Source organism: Bradysia coprophila (assembly GCF_014529535.1).
Source record: "Bradysia coprophila strain Holo2 chromosome X unlocalized genomic scaffold, BU_Bcop_v1 contig_173, whole genome shotgun sequence".
Taxonomy (NCBI): Eukaryota; Metazoa; Arthropoda; class Insecta; order Diptera; family Sciaridae; genus Bradysia; species Bradysia coprophila.
Window position 1 is genome coordinate 3454579 of NW_023503302.1, and position 15837 is coordinate 3470415.

General features: G+C 36.6%; 2 protein-coding genes across 3 annotated transcripts; one reads left to right on the top strand and one right to left on the bottom strand.

Annotated features, from left to right (window-relative positions):
• Positions 1 to 2463: 2463 nt before the first annotated feature.
• On the bottom strand, positions 2464 to 10341 carry LOC119068195 (SPARC). Of its 2 annotated transcripts, none has more exons than XM_037171695.1 (8): positions 10187 to 10341; positions 10003 to 10100; positions 3664 to 3740; positions 3515 to 3601; positions 3363 to 3450; positions 3039 to 3301; positions 2622 to 2972; positions 2464 to 2556 (listed from the first exon to the last, which is right to left on the bottom strand). In XM_037171695.1, exons 3-8 carry the CDS (start codon positions 3727 to 3729, stop codon positions 2503 to 2505), a joined length of 909 nt encoding a protein of 302 aa, XP_037027590.1. In that variant the 5' UTR covers positions 3730 to 3740; positions 10003 to 10100; positions 10187 to 10341; the 3' UTR covers positions 2464 to 2502. The 2 variants fall into 2 exon arrangements, with proteins under 2 accessions (XP_037027590.1, XP_037027589.1); XM_037171694.1 differs by having other exon boundaries at positions 3664 to 3733; positions 9995 to 10100.
• A 2519-nt stretch (positions 10342 to 12860) lies between these two features.
• Positions 12861 to 15209, top strand: LOC119068190 (nucleosomal histone kinase 1). The gene is made up of 5 exons (XM_037171688.1): positions 12861 to 13258; positions 13552 to 13621; positions 13692 to 13888; positions 13948 to 14344; positions 14407 to 15209. Exons 1-5 carry the CDS (start codon positions 13013 to 13015, stop codon positions 15114 to 15116), a joined length of 1620 nt encoding a protein of 539 aa, XP_037027583.1. The 5' UTR covers positions 12861 to 13012; the 3' UTR covers positions 15117 to 15209.
• The last annotated feature ends 628 nt before the right edge of the window (positions 15210 to 15837 follow it).

Here is a 15837-nt window from a genome sequence, read left to right on the forward strand (position 1 = left end):
TTAAATTCAGACAATATCAAAAGACAGAAAATCAAGAGGGATTCTTCTGAAAAACAGAAGACCGAAATCGGACGCATTTTCCATTGGAATTTTTTATATGTGCCCAGTAAGGTATTCCACCCCAGAAGCCAAAACCACTTTCAAAAAAAATCTTCGCAGTTTGTGTGGCTAGTGTGAGGTGATCAAAAACCGAAAACTTGCACTTTTCTTACAAAAATCTCTCCAGTTACACGAGCCGTACGGGGTCGTGTGGTGTGTCATTAGAAAGGTAATTGCCTGTACTTCCGGGGCAAATAGGGTCTTATTGAGTTTAAAATTCATCCACACTGAGATATGTACAGTTGAAGTTTTCAACCGAAATAAGACTGAAAACTTACACTTTTCTTACAGAAATTTCTCGAGGTACACGAAACGTGCATTTTAATTTCCTTTCTAATGACACCCCATACGACAATGCACGTTTCGTGTACCTCGAGAAATTTCTGTGAGAAAAGTGTAAGTCTTCGGTTGAAACCTTCAACTGCACATATTTCAGTGCGGATGAATTTGAAACCCAATAAGACCCTATTTTCCCCGGAAGTACATGCAATTACCTTTCTAGTGACACCCCACACGACCCTGTACGGCTCGTGTAACCTGAGAAATGTTTGTAAGAAAAATGCAAGTTTTCGGTTTTTGATGACCTCTTACCAGCCAACACAAGCTTCGAAGAATTTTTTTGAAAGTGGTTTTGGCTTCCGGGGTCGAATACCTTACAGGGCACATATAAAAAATTCCAATGGAAAATTTTTCTGTTTTTCAGAAGAATTCCTCCAATAAAATTGGAAATATTGATAAACTACAATGATAGTCCATTCTTGGGCATTTTTTGAGGATTGGAGGTTTACGTTTAAGTTTTTTTGTTGTCCTTTCGTAGTTGAACGGGTCTCGTGCAGTTACAATTTTTTCCTCACACCAAGGAAAAAGTTACTCTGTTTCCGGCACGAATGGGCTCGAGCTCGGACCTCCAAACTGTCTGTCCCTTCCGTTCGAAAAATTGTCTCAGATTTTTGCTCTAGATTGAATGGGGGAGTTTGGAACGGACATCGAAAATGCTAAGAACTATGAGACAACGTTCACAGATCCACAATCCATTCCTGAGCCTCGGAAGCCATAGTGGCTGTTGAACGATTTTTGTGAACAAGTAAAGAATTGAAGTGCAAATAGTTATAGGTTCGGTGGTAATGGAAGTTAATGATGACGAACGAACGGAACAATTCATTCAACAAAAAGTTTTCACATAATCGTTGATTCAATGGTTCGGTTTCTAATACCTAAATAAATCATGTAAGATAGCGTTAATAGTGAAATTTTTGCGCGAATATCCTGTCATTTGTGAGTTTTCATCTTTTATTGAGAACTTGACTTGGAGGAAGTGTTGATGCCAGCAAGTTCTTGGATTAAAAGGTCCTGATATTTCCTGCTAGCAGTGCTATGCCAACAGACATATTCACTTTATCATTTGTTGATTCACTTTTCTTTTCTCTTGACGGAAGTAACATACACCTACAATGGAATTGCCAAATTTTTATAAGAATTTTAAAATGGCAAGTTGTATTTGTCACCATTTGATCTTTATTGCTTCCTTGGTGTCTGATGTATTTGTAAATTCTACGAAGGATTCTAAAAAAGAAAATCCTCTGAGGATTGTTAATTATTTTCTGAACATTTTCTTCATTGTTTGTGTTGGAATTTTGGACATTCGGAGTCGAGGATTTTTTGAAGTGTTTTTCTATGATTTTGAGGATTTTTTGATGGAAATATTTTTTTATTTTCAAAAATGTTCGAAGGATTTTCTAAGGATTTTCCGCCTATCAGGATTAGAGGAGTGGGGATAACCCACAATTTAGGAAAACCAGGTCCTCTACAAAGTATGGTTGTTTTTTGGGGCAGTTATTTGTCGAGCAAAGGCAACAACATAGCAACTCCAACAGCAAAAACATAGTTCGAGACAAGTGAAAAGAGAAGAAGTCATCGGTTGGACAGAAAACTTTTCGGGCAGCCGTCAAAAATTTTCCGGGTGACTCAAAATTTCAATAATTTCCCTGAAAACACCAGCCAGATAGTTCATGGCTTATTTAGTAGTAGTTTGGAATAAACGAACAGATCACCCGAGACGAAATAAAACCATATGAATCTTAATAGTACAGATACAGACTTATTTATTGGATGAAATAGTTTCGATTTACACAAAAACATTGAAAAAAAAGAAGAAATGTGTCACAGAGAACTGGTACAAAAGGGAAGTTAGGTATACAATTCATTGAGATATGTCGGGATCCATATAGGCTTATCCAGTAAAATCATTGCACTTCCTATGAACATAGTATACATCCAATGGCGTTACAGATTAAATGCAAAAAGTTATTTATACAAAATTCAATTCAATTCATGCGTAAGATACACTCTAAGAATATTATTTAAAAATCCTGAAGTTCAACCTCAAGTTATTTTGGCTCTGCTCTATTGCTGTGCCTTATCTTTGACAAGTTTGTCACAGTTTTCCAACATATCAGCCTGTAAGACAAACAAAAAATCAACTCCAAATGTGACACCGAACCCATCGAAATCAAAAACCCTACCTCATCCAACTCCAAACATTTACCCCACTCCTTCAAGGTAATTCGATGATTGTTGTCTGGATCGCATGTTTCCAAAAATGGTGCAATGCAATGTTCCAATGCCATCAGCGGTGCACGGATCGGAAACAGTTCGTGTCGTGACACAGTTCGATCGTGTGGATGTCCATCCAGATCGCACCACTTCCAAACGGCAGCATTAGCCCATCGTCGGGTCAGATTCGTTTCAGCTTCCACTTCCAATGATACAAACTTTTCGGCCAATTCATCGCGGTTAGACAGATCACGCATAACGTTGAACAGCCATTCACGCATGCGACGGGGAAAATCGTTCATCTCGTCTTCTTGACAATCCTATCACGGAATAATATGCAACGCGGTAAATGATGAGGAGGAAGGATATGAACTGAAAAAATTTACCGGCATCTCCTTGCATTCGCCGTAGTAGTCAATGTGCATATGAGCAAATTCAGGTCCTCGACATGCCGGATCATCCGAATCGCAAAGGCAACGTTGGCGATAAACTTCGCAATCCGACGTCCATGTTTCGTTTTTGTTGGTACAGACCTTTCGTCTAGGATCATTTTCCTCTGGGCATTCAGGAATACAGACGCACGAAGCACTTGTGCCTTCAGCTTTGCAAACACGTCCAGCGCCACAATGAATTTGTATACACGGATCAACTACTCGTGAAATTATAAAATTAATTTCAAACTGCCTCTGGCATACCATCTCATACTGTACCTGCAACCAAGTTGTTATTCAATTGTTCTGCCGCCAGATCGGATGCTATTTGCCTTGCATGTTCATTTTCATGAGCCAAATCCTTGTTCTGTGAATATTGGAAATAAAATTCAGATCTGAAATACAAAGTCAATTGCAGCTGTAACACTTACGACAAGCTTCTCTTCAAATTGTCTCAACAGCTCTTCGTCAGTATCATCAAACTCATCCAGATCAAAATCCTCCGGAATTTCAAATTCCTAGAAAAAGTTAAAGATCTGACTCCGTCTGGCTTAGATACTTAAGAAACTAGTGAACTTACGTCGGCCTTAGCTAGACAGATACATGCCGCTGCTAAGATAAGCAACTGAATTTTTGGCCACCGCATCGCACTAAATGGGAAAACGAAAAATATTCATTTGAAAATGTGGAAAAACAATTGAGTTTACTGATTTTAAAGTCATCAAGTTCAGATGGACGAAGTAATGATTGCTACACTACCCACATTTTTTGTTGTTGTATGTAATCGTAAGCGCATTCACTATTTTGATAGTCGACTTACATCACAAAGTCCATTGAGAATTAATTAATATAAAATTTGCAAGTAAATCATCGATGTAAAGACCCAGTTTCTCAGTTCTTTTGTTGCAACAGCTTCATGCAAAGTCGTTTACTCGCAGCTCCCTACGAATTCATTACCTGATTAGTCCAATTTCCTTGGAGCTTTGCGAGTAATAGTTATTTACATTGGATGCTGCGAAAATAATTCATTGCATGAGGTATCACAAGTATGCGAGTATCATTGGTTTGTAATAAATTCCGTGTTCTAGTTATTGGCTGCCCAATACGAAAGTTGTTGATTACCACAAACACCTAACATGAACTGAACAGATCATTCATGTAATGATCAACTTTCGAATGGTGTTGGCTTAGTTGTTTAGACATTGTTATTGTGATTAGTAGAAATACAGTCAGGTCAGGCCTTTAGCACGGACTATCAACTTCAAACTTGTCAGAGAATGAGAATGTGCAAAGAAGGACGTATAATCTACTTCATGTGTTCTTTAACCTGTTACAGACGGCCAGCATATGACCAGTACTTCCATCAATCAAAGTATTTTTAATCTGTTGATTTCAAATCTTGTACTTCAATTGTTTTAGCATACATTTTACTACATAACGGACCATATTATCCAGAGCTTGTCATTATTTTTGTCGTCGTTACAATGAACAGATGAATAGCCGTATGTGACAGGTTAATCAACAGATTTACGCTATTTTGATACATATTGATTGACACTCCGAAGACTTCGTTATTAGGAACTTTCGTTTTGCTAGAGAAATCGCATTTTCGATTCTACTAGTTAAAATAAAAGTAGTTTCGAACTTGATAAATACAACGTTTACAGAACCCCGGAACAAAGAAAACCACAACCACTGAAATCACCGAATCATGAATCGCATGTAAACGGAACGGAAAATCATTGAAGTCATCTATGCTGTAATAGTATATTTCAAAATACCCCAATACACACAAGATGTGTGTGAACGCGCGGGCGAGGGTAAGGTTTTAATATAAAAACAGTGCCAGCAAAAACATTTCCGAACTACTGCAAAAATGAAAGTTTATGGAACTCAGCATCATAACGTGCAAAATTTGAAAACTTTAGATGCATCTGTTGCATAAATCGTATGAATTTCAGTCTCGGTACAAATAACTTTATCAAGCTCTAGATGTGTAATTATGGCATGAGGTCGCACGATGTCATGAATCACCATAACTAGCATTGAAACACCGCGACTTCCTCGCGTATTTTCAACTTTTCGTTTAGGAAATTCCTATCTTATGCTAAAAGGTTCTTTTAGCGAATGAGCGCCAAAGGCGAGTTTTGGAATCGTATTCGGTTCATTACGAGTGCCTTGACTTCCGTCCATTCTTACTCGGCTTCCCTCGTTTCGATGACGACTGTTCGCTTCCATGTGGTTTTCGGTCTACACCTGTCTCGCGTCCCCTGCGGGTTCCAGTCCAATGCGGTTTTCGCGACGTTTCCATCAGGCCATCGAATGGTGTGAGCGATCCGGTTTCACTTCGAAGTGAATGCGTTGGGAAAGTAACTATTATGCAACGGTACGACAAAATACGAGGTACGACTTTATAGACTAAAGTACTGATAACATATAACGAAACTTTTGACTGTTTAAACGGACTGCTGAAGAATGGAATACCAGATTTACTGAGGGATTTAAAAAAATTCTTTTGTTGATTTACTTAATTCGAATTTCCAGTAAATTTAGTTGATGACTTCATTTATAATGCAACATTATGCTTGCATTGTGCGGAGCATTTAAAATTGTCGGACGAGAGCACAATTCAATTACGTAATCGGCGAAAACTAAAAAGCAAAATGCAAGATTATTACATACGAATGTGGGTTTTCTTTATTTCATATAAAAATATACCCAGTTTACTTCAACTTCCTCCGATGGTATCACAGAAATTTTGTGTGAGAGAAAAATGAATATAAATATTTTAAAAGTTCAACATGTGCGCTGTTGGGTATACGAAGAAAATTACATACAATGTGTGTTCCGTTCCTACTACATATAAGTATATATAATATGTGCCCTATGATATGTATGTAATAAATAGTGTCTGGAAAGTGTTGTTGGCAGTTTAATTATGAAATTGTTTTATTCGAGTTTTAAAGTCTCGTTATTCATTCGTTCTAAATTGACAATCAACCAGAGATTAAATGCTCCCGTTTATTGATAAGAGCTTCTTGTTTGCGTCAAAAATTCGATATCGATAGCAACGACGATACTAAGAGATGAGCTTCGATTTCTTTGGTCATTTACAGTAAATTTCATATTAAAACCGAGCGTAAGGACTAATGAAGCGAAAGATTGTCCGTGGGTCTGATGATAAAATTTAGATCAGAAGAAGTAATACTAGATGATACTAGTAACATCACCCTGTGAAACGTTCGTCAATTTTGTCGAAATTGTTTCGAATTTTGGAAAATTAAGAAAATCTTTCAACAAAACTATGGCAGTCTTGAGGTAAATTTCAATCATCGTCAGCTGTTGGGAATACTAGGTTCAAAAGACTCAGTACCATAATGAAGATGACATGGCAACGAAAGTAAACTCATAAGAGTGTTTTTCCAGTAACAAGCTTCGATAACTGTGTTTCCGACTGACAAGTGTAGAGTTTGCATATCTGAGCCGAAGACGAGGATATAACTGAACTGGTCGAAAAACAGTTACCGAACCAAATTGCTCAAAAACACACTGATGAGTTTGCGAGCATCGTTGATTGAACCCACACTGTGTTCCCCTGCCCTGGTTTACTGAATTAATGAATTACATAGCAACTTCCATGGTTAATTTTACCTGCCCCATGCGAAAATTGATTATTCACTTGAAATTAACCGAAAATATTCTTCATCAAGTAATGGATCATTTTCTCTGGGAGCAAAGTGTTACGTGGTTGTAGGAGGCAGATAATGCTAGTATATTTCGTACCTAGGACTAAAAGTCTTTTTTAGCGTGGGTGATGTTTCCAGACAGCCGAAGGCGAGGTCTGGAATCGAGTACGCTAAAAAAGACTTTAAGTCCGTGGTACGAATAATGTTTTCATATTCGACGGAGAAAAAGTGCGTCGAAGTCGCACTTTTCTGGTCCTAGATGTGAATTTTCATATGGACTTTGAGGTAGGCACTGTATACCTAACGAATATCGACTAGTTCTCTGCATTGGATCTCTTTATATCTATAAATTTTAATTAAATTGCAATCAATTTTTGATTTTGAAGTAGTTTTTAAAATGTTAAATGAATTAGCACAAGCTAATAATCCTTAAATACCAATTTAAAAACAGAAATGGATCAATGGTACTAGCTGCGAGAATTGACGATATAAATAGTTGAATACGAGCAATGCGCATTGACCAACAACAACGACATTCTAATAAAGCCTTCCTCTCACTCTATCTATTTATTATGTTGTGGTAGAGTATGCTAGCCACACTCAATAATTTATTTGCTTTTTAATGACATTATCGAACATGTGGCTATGAATTAATTATGACAAATTGAATTTTATCCGATCCATATGCATTACCAGAAAACTAAACCAGCTGGAGCATCAAATTTTAATGTTTTCATAATAAATTCAGCAGTCGTTGGTTTTTCTAAATAAAATTCCAATAACTTTATCCTTTTTAGCAATGCACTTCAAGCATGAGTGGTACTCTAAATAGGGTACTGAAACTTGACAGTGTATCGAACCAATTTTGGCACTTCGGACACTTTTTTCATACAAAGTAGTACTCTATTTGGCAGCTGTGACTAATAGCACTTTTGCTTGAAGTGTCTTGTTTTTTGTCATCTGTTATCGGCAGCAACCGAATACAGCTCTAGCTACAGTTCGCTTAAACACTCTATTCATAGCTAATTAAGTAAAAGAATTTATATCAAACACTAACTTATACAATCGAAGTAGTAGATAATTGAAACATTATGTATTGTCACGCTGTCTACTTAAAAATCATTTTTAAGAAAACTCCGAACGCCCCATTGAATGGAAAAATAGAGAAAATTGGAAGTTTGCAATTGCGACACAATTCTTATTTTGTCAATGATATAAAATGGTTCGGGTACTTCTAATGTATTATGTCGATCCAGCGTAAGCTTATATATATTTTTAGTTTTACTCAACATTACTGTCGCAATAGACTGCTCTTCGCTAGTCATATCAATGCCTGTAAACATTTCGTTTATCGCTATCGTACGTTTTAATTTACTCCCCGTGACCATGAACTCAAGCATGTTTTAATTACCAAAAATAAAAACAAATTATTGACAAAACAATGTCCAAAAAAATAATTAAAACCAAAGTAATTCAATGCAGTGTCTAAATTTAACATTTTACATGAAATGCACATGAAGTGTAACACAATATAATTTATCGCATTTCTGAGGATGTCCGCATTTTTTTTTAAACGAAAGAAGAAACTTCAAATAACGTATAACGATGTTGCTGTTGTGTGTTGTTGGACTTGGAATTAACAACAAACAATTATAAATTGAATTCGCAGAAATTATTTCAATAAATTTTAGGGCATCCGTACGATTGCTAAATTATAGAGAGCAACAAAAAAAGATCTAAAAACTTGTTTATATTCCAAACCGAAATGTGCGATAAGAAGGGTTACACTTTTATCAGTGACCTCGTTATGAATGACCAAATTTCAGCAGAAATATACTGGAGCATATGCAAGCATACAATTTTCGTGATATTTAATTTGTATTTCAACAGACACCATCTTCAGTTAAGCTTGAAATTATTTTCAATTAAAAAACTGCGTATCCTTCGAATCAAACACCATACACAGACGACCACATTAAATTGAGTAAAAACTCAGAGCAAAATTTTAATCTCGCGGTTTGTTTTGTTTAGCAAAATTGTGGTAAGAAACCATCATTTTTCGTACACGAAAAAGAACAACCTCATCTTGAGACGTCTCTATACAATGGTTTTACGCAGCATAAATAATATATAGAGTCCGTTTCAGCTTACACAACGTACGATTGAGCAATGCTTTAATTCTCAAATATATTACGAATACTGCGCAACAAAACTATGAAATTAAATTACAGTGAGCAAAGGATGAAATAAGTTCATCCTCGGTCCTCGTCTGTCGTCGATGTCGACGAAGATGTAAGAAAAAATGGGAGTGCAGTCAGATAGGAATAAAAATGTAAAAGTAGCGCAGTAAACGAAAAATTTCGAGGTAAAATTTGTTAGGCTAAAAAACATTTCGTATTTCCAATTTTTTTTTTTGACCCATTGCATGTATTTTGCTTCAGAGGTGTTCAATTAATACTGGTCATGAATTCATTGTTGAAGTTAAATTAGGAAAAGGTCCCAAATATCCGAAGATCTTCGAGCAGTAAAGACTTTCTATTTTTTTGGCATTTTACAGGATTTTTAAATTTAATTACTTTAATTCAAATATGGAAACTAACAGTCGTTGACGAAGCGTGGAAAGCCGAGAAAGAATGGACGGAAGTAAAGGCATTCGCACCGAACCGAATACGATGGCGACAATTTGTAGAGTCTCTATGCTACCTCGAGGAGTAACACGACAGATGATGTTGATGAATACAAATATAATCTCAAATGGAGTTAACCTTGAATAAATTTGGTTGGAACGAGAAAAGTCTGTCGGCTGGTCAAATAAACCGAGCCATGATAAATCATCCAAATTTATACATCCGGAAATTTGGTTTTAAATTCAATATCAAACGAACAATGGATTCCATGAAATAAAAATTAATTTCACACAAAAAATACAATTAAAAATAGAAAAATAAAAAAAAAACTTTTCAACCATCCGAACACATAGTGTAGCAAGTAATTAAATCATATTTAACAACTGTTTGGTAGAGATATCGACATAAACATATTGTTTCAACGCCTTCCAAAATATCTAATAATAAATCTAGATCCAATGAATGGATAAAAAGAGAGATGCGTATGTCTGCGCGAGAGTATGAGTGTACGATGCACATTTTTTAGTTGGAATAGAAAAATCGGAAGCCAAATTTAGAATTTATATACAAAACATGAACAAAATAATATTACACTCACCCCAAATACCGCTGATCGTTCAGTACTTATATATTATAACCACCAAGTCACTTGATAATCCGAATAAGTATTTGTCGATGGTGCACACACAATATCAGTTTAACGACTGAAGAACATCAGAAATATTAAGTCTAAATGGCTGTCACAGAGTTGTGAATAGTTTCTTGATAAATTTTAATTTTTTTTCCTTACCGAACTGTCTTGCCCAGAATATCGCGATCGACTGGAATCGACGAAATATGTACTATGATCATGAGTTAAGAATATGCGCGGATGTTTAGTTTTTCTCTTCAGATATATTTATGTGCATAAAAAGTATCTTATGTACAGAGTACTAACTGATGTTACAGTTTCCATTGTAGATATGTGACTTGAGTTGTAGTGTAATCTTTACATTTAATGGTTAGTGTTAGGGATATATAGTAGTACATTCAACTATATACACACAATCCCCCTCATTAACTAGAATTGACTTATTATGTCAAGAAGAATGCGTAGAAAATCTGCAATTGCTAATTGAGAAATAACTACTAGAAGAAGAGCTTAGGATATTTACAATGAAAAGTGTAGGTAGAATGAATGCACATCAGATTAATTGAGAAAGTAATTTGAATCGAACAATATTTTGTATTTTGTATAAGATTTTGCCGTTTCGTGTGAATTGAGTAAATAAATCGGGTTCAGTATTCGAATCAGGTCAAGTTATTTTTCGGTAATGTTTTAATAGAAAAATTCGTTTACTAATTCAGTAAAAGTAAAATTGTTTGTTTGAATTTTCAGAAGAACTGATTGTGATGCGATAGCGCTGAAAATTCTGATTTCTCAATCGAAATGGCATAGATTATAGCCTACATAATGACCTGTCTTAGTTCGTACAAATGATAATGATAGACTTGTTGTCGAAGGGTCAGTGATTGGTAAATGTTGTGCTGGATGATAACTACTACTTATCATGTGGGTACATGGGCCTCATGTAAGTAATTATGTAAATAACACGGTAAATAAGTACTCTTGGGTAAAAATAAACTCTGTACAAACACACTCTACGGAGTTGCGGTGGAATTGAAATTTTTGTTGCTATTTTTACTTGATGATAAACAACTCGTTCATAGAATCATAGTTCATTTTGACATAGGACCACCTGTAATTCAACCGTTATAATTTTCTCGCATTTTGATTCCGCCGCTACTAACCGTAGATTGGGTATAAAATAGCACGGTTAGCTTGAAATTCTTTTTATTCGACCTCTCGTGGACATGAAATGTTTTTAGTGGTTTTTGTAGAGGGCGGCACCACGAGTAAGAATAACATACCAAGAAAATATTTTGATGGGAAAATGTTTAATTAGAGATCGATTTTTTGTTTTTTTGAGCCCTGCGGGAAGCTGCCAATTTGAAAGGATGTTTCAGACGTGGATGATTTCTACTTTGTCTCAAAACGTATTTTTAATTATTCGGCATAATTTAAGTGATGAATAAAGGTCGGAAAATAAGTTGGTATTTCATTCTGTTATAATCTTTGTTGTATAGACCAGAACGACCATCCAATTTTCTTCGTATAATGTTTTTTTTTTGTGGAAGCAACTAAAATGTTGCAGAAATAGCTTTGAGCTATTGGAGCAACTAATTACGAAACAAAAGAAAATACAAACCAAGCTTTGTTAATTTTTGACTCGAGATAGTGCAATTTGCTCATGGTGATTTATAAAAAAATCTATTTCGGGTCAAAAATCTTCTTTCGACCTCTATTAACCCCTTACATTACGTAAAATAATTAAAAATACATTTTAAGACAAAATAGAAATCATCCACATGTGATAAATCCTTTAAAATTCGCAGTGACCTAGTTCAATTACTTTGCTTCGTAAAAGATGTTTGTTGGTAGTCATTAATGTCATGATTGGTATCGTTGTAAAGCTTAGACCTCAGGCTAAACAGAAACTATATTTTTGTGATTAAACGAGTCACCGCTAGGGTCCAAACAGTCTTCAAGCTTCTTGCAGGTCCCAAAAAAACGAAAAATTTATTTAATTAAAAATTTTCCAATCGACGAGAGGTCGAATAAAAATTTTTTCAAGCTCACCGTGATAGTGCCACAGATAAGTACTAAATCACTGTCAGTGCTATGACTAAATCTATGAATTTTGTTCCGTCTGTTTGGTTATGATGTTATGATGTTAAAATGTCAAGCGCAATTGTCGTGAAATAGTAATTTACATACACGACAAGTAATAAAAAGATGAAAAGTTTTCGTGTCAATTTTGTTGTTCCGAGGCGAAGTCAATATCAATAATCACACGTCAACTTGACTTTAGTTCAAATTATTATAAATATTTCGAAATGGGCGAGAGTACCTAAGATTTTCATCCCTAAATTATTTTCTCATAAAAATAAGCCGCACCTGTGAAAATTGAATTTGTGCTGTGACTGTGTAATGAAGTAGGGACGCTGATGCTTTAATTTTCCATATTTATCCGCTGCAATAGATATATAAGGCAAAGTAGATTTCAGACCCAAAATGATACATTTGCCCTAAAGATAATACTTATTAATTTTGATCCCAACAGCTAACAGTTTCAAAACGCTCAATATTTCAATAAAGTGGTCCTCAAAGCAAGGTATTTTTTCCTTTCTTGAATTATATCCCAGACAGGATGTGTAATTCAATTGTTTTCAACATGATAAACGTGTCATTTCTGTTCAGTAACATGGTTTTGATAAACCAACTCGCAATGAAATTGATTAGCATTCGTAGCATTCGTAGCCACCGTTGACTTTTGAATAAAAAAACATTTAAAATGCATGTCCCAGTGCAATTTCTTTTCATATTAACTTACATTATGGGCCCATTGACATCAATGTCAGATTACTAACTCAAAAGAAAGAAGAATTCGGTTCGCTCATACAGCGTTCCATCAAACTACCTTTGCTGTTATATTTTGACGCTTACAAAATAAATTTATCAGGAACATTTGTAGTTAATTTCAATTTGTCTATTCGTAAGTGTATTCCATCAAAAATGCCGAAGGCCAAACCAGCCGCTAAAACAAAAGAAACTACCAAGCCCGTTGGGGTTGTGAAAAAGAAAGTTGCCGCCAAAGGCAAGTACCAGAAGCCGGCACCGGTTCCAAACGGTGAGATTCTCACTGATGTGAGCAGAGTGCAATGGAAAATTGGTCCGTCAATTGGATCTGGTGGATTCGGTGACATATATTCGGCAGCTAAAGTTGGCGACACGAAGGATTTCAACTATGTTGTCAAAATTGTAAGTTTCCTGTGGCGAGTCCACATTCCTGTGTATTTGTGTGTGTTTTCATAGTAGAGCCTTGACAACCCTCGCGCTTATGCAATATTGACGATCAATTTGAACGTCTCAAGAGAGTCATTATTCCACAAGCACGACTTCTGCGGTAAATAATTTTTGTTGACGTTTAAAAATTGCCCAAAAACGATTTATGGATTTCTCTGACCTCGGTGACCTAAGGACAATGTCATATCCGTTAGCTAACAATCCATAACTGAAGGAAACTAATTGTTTTGTATGTTTTAAATCAACAGGAACCACATGAAAATGGACCCTTATTCGTCGAGATGCATTTCTATTCAAGATCAGCCAAATTGTCCGAGAGTAAGCTTGCATTAATACTCAAAAACGTTTTAGACAATTTGGGCCATTAATGTCAATTGTGTCTTTACAGTCGAAAAATACCAGAAGGCCAAAAATTTGAAATCCCTCGGAATGCCACACTATGTGGGACACGGATCGCACGAATTGAACGGTTCGAGACACCGTTTCGTTGTAATGCCGCGGTACGCTCGAGATGTTTGGAGCTACTTCATCGAAAATGGAAAAATCCTTCCACAGCCAACGATATTCCGCATCGCTATACAAATGGTAAGTGATTTTTGTATTCCGATCAGCTCATGTACTTATTTCCCGCGAAATTACAACAGTTGGACGTGTTAGAGTATATTCATACGTGTGAATATGTCCATGCCGATCTGAAAGGTGCAAATATCTTACTGGGACAAGGTAAAGCTGGTGCAAGTCAGGCCTATTTGGTAGATTTTGGTCTGGCGAGTCATTACACCACGAAAGACTTCAAACCGGATCCGAAGAAAATGCATAACGGAACGATTGAGTACACGTCTCGTGATGCACACAACGGTGTCCCGACCAGACGTGGTGATCTGGAAATCCTGGCCTATAATATCATTCATTGGTCTGGCACAACACTGCCTTGGGAGGCTGATGGCTTACTGGCGAATCCGAAGAAGGTACAGGAATCGAAAGAAAACTTCATGGCCAACGTTGTTGATTCGTTGAAAAAATGTTTTCCGTCATGTTCCAGTAAGTGCGGAATTTCTTTCGTCAATTACCGACGAACTCTCATGCGTCACTGTTTATTTCAGGCACAATCTCAGATTACGTCAAATACGTGGCTTCAATGAAGTACGACGATATTCCAGACTACAATAAATGTCGACAGATGTTCGAAGCTGGCTTGAAGAAGCTAGGCGAAAAGAATTCGGGTGATTTGATTTTCACAGTCAAGACCGCAGCCGGCCCAAGTAAGAAAGAAACTGTTAAGCGTTTGACTGCTGGTGAAAAGTCACCAAGAAAGAAGGTGACAAAACAGGCTCGTGCTGTTGTTGAATCGGAAAGCGAAGAATCGGAAGTTGAAAACAAATCACCCGTGAAAGGTCAACGGAAACGCGTTCAGACGGAACCTGCCAAAACTCCTTCGAAAGATAAACGAGCAAAAATCTCCAAGACAAACAGTGACGAAAAAACCTCGTCGTCACGAGTCGGAAGCATAGTTGTGGTCAGCGATTCGCCAGCCACCGACAAAACTAAAGCGAAAAAGACGAAAACAATAAACTTGAATTTGGCCTTGAATGTGTCCATCGATACCGATATTATTGTCAACGTACAGCGCAAACCGAAAGCCGGAAAGTCCGATTCACAACGGAGTATACAAGCGAGCGCTACCGTGACAGACGATGGTGACGACGAAGATGTCATTCCAGACAGTAACGAGAATACTCCAGTTCGGAAAGGGCGAACAATTAAGACTAAAAATGGACCATCTGCGAGAGCTACCAGAAAGAGTCCACGATAGATGGCTGTGAAGTTCAGTAAATACTGTTGTTGTTGTTGCTGTGTGAATTTACTGTTAACCGATTAAAGCCGCAACGATTTCGTTTCTTTTCTAAACAAATTTGTTTCAATTTTTCCCACCAAGCACCGAATTTGTATCCCATCTACCGACTCTAACATATCACATACGGCTAGCTGGAAGTAAATCACCGATAATTTCATCGAGTCTGTTACTTCTTGTGATCCTTAGATCAGATTGCCACAAAATCTTTAACTTTTATCAGGTTTATCAAACAATTTGGTACTAGGCCGACGTCAGCCAGAGTTCGATGCCTATATTTGTGTTTTCTGTCTGGAACAGATGAAATAACCGTCTGCATTTGATTAGCACAACGAATTCGTGTGGATGTATCGACGTACAATTTTCATTGGACAATACGGCCAAAAAAAACTTTCTTTGAAGGTTTAACGGTCTGCTTACATTATCAAAGAAGAGCGTCGCCCATATTATGAGTGTTTTTCACACGCTTTGGGCATATGCATTTTAAGCCAGTACATATACGAGTGGGGAGAATGTCGAAATTTAATGTTACACATAGTGGTTAAAAAGACGGATTATTCTCTCCGTTGATTGTAACGTTCCTTTCTACAGTGGTTCTCATTGCAGCTCGTCCGACTGTTCATTTGTCTGAATCAACGAACTTCAAGCAAAAGTGCTACTAATGACAGCTGCCAAATAGAGA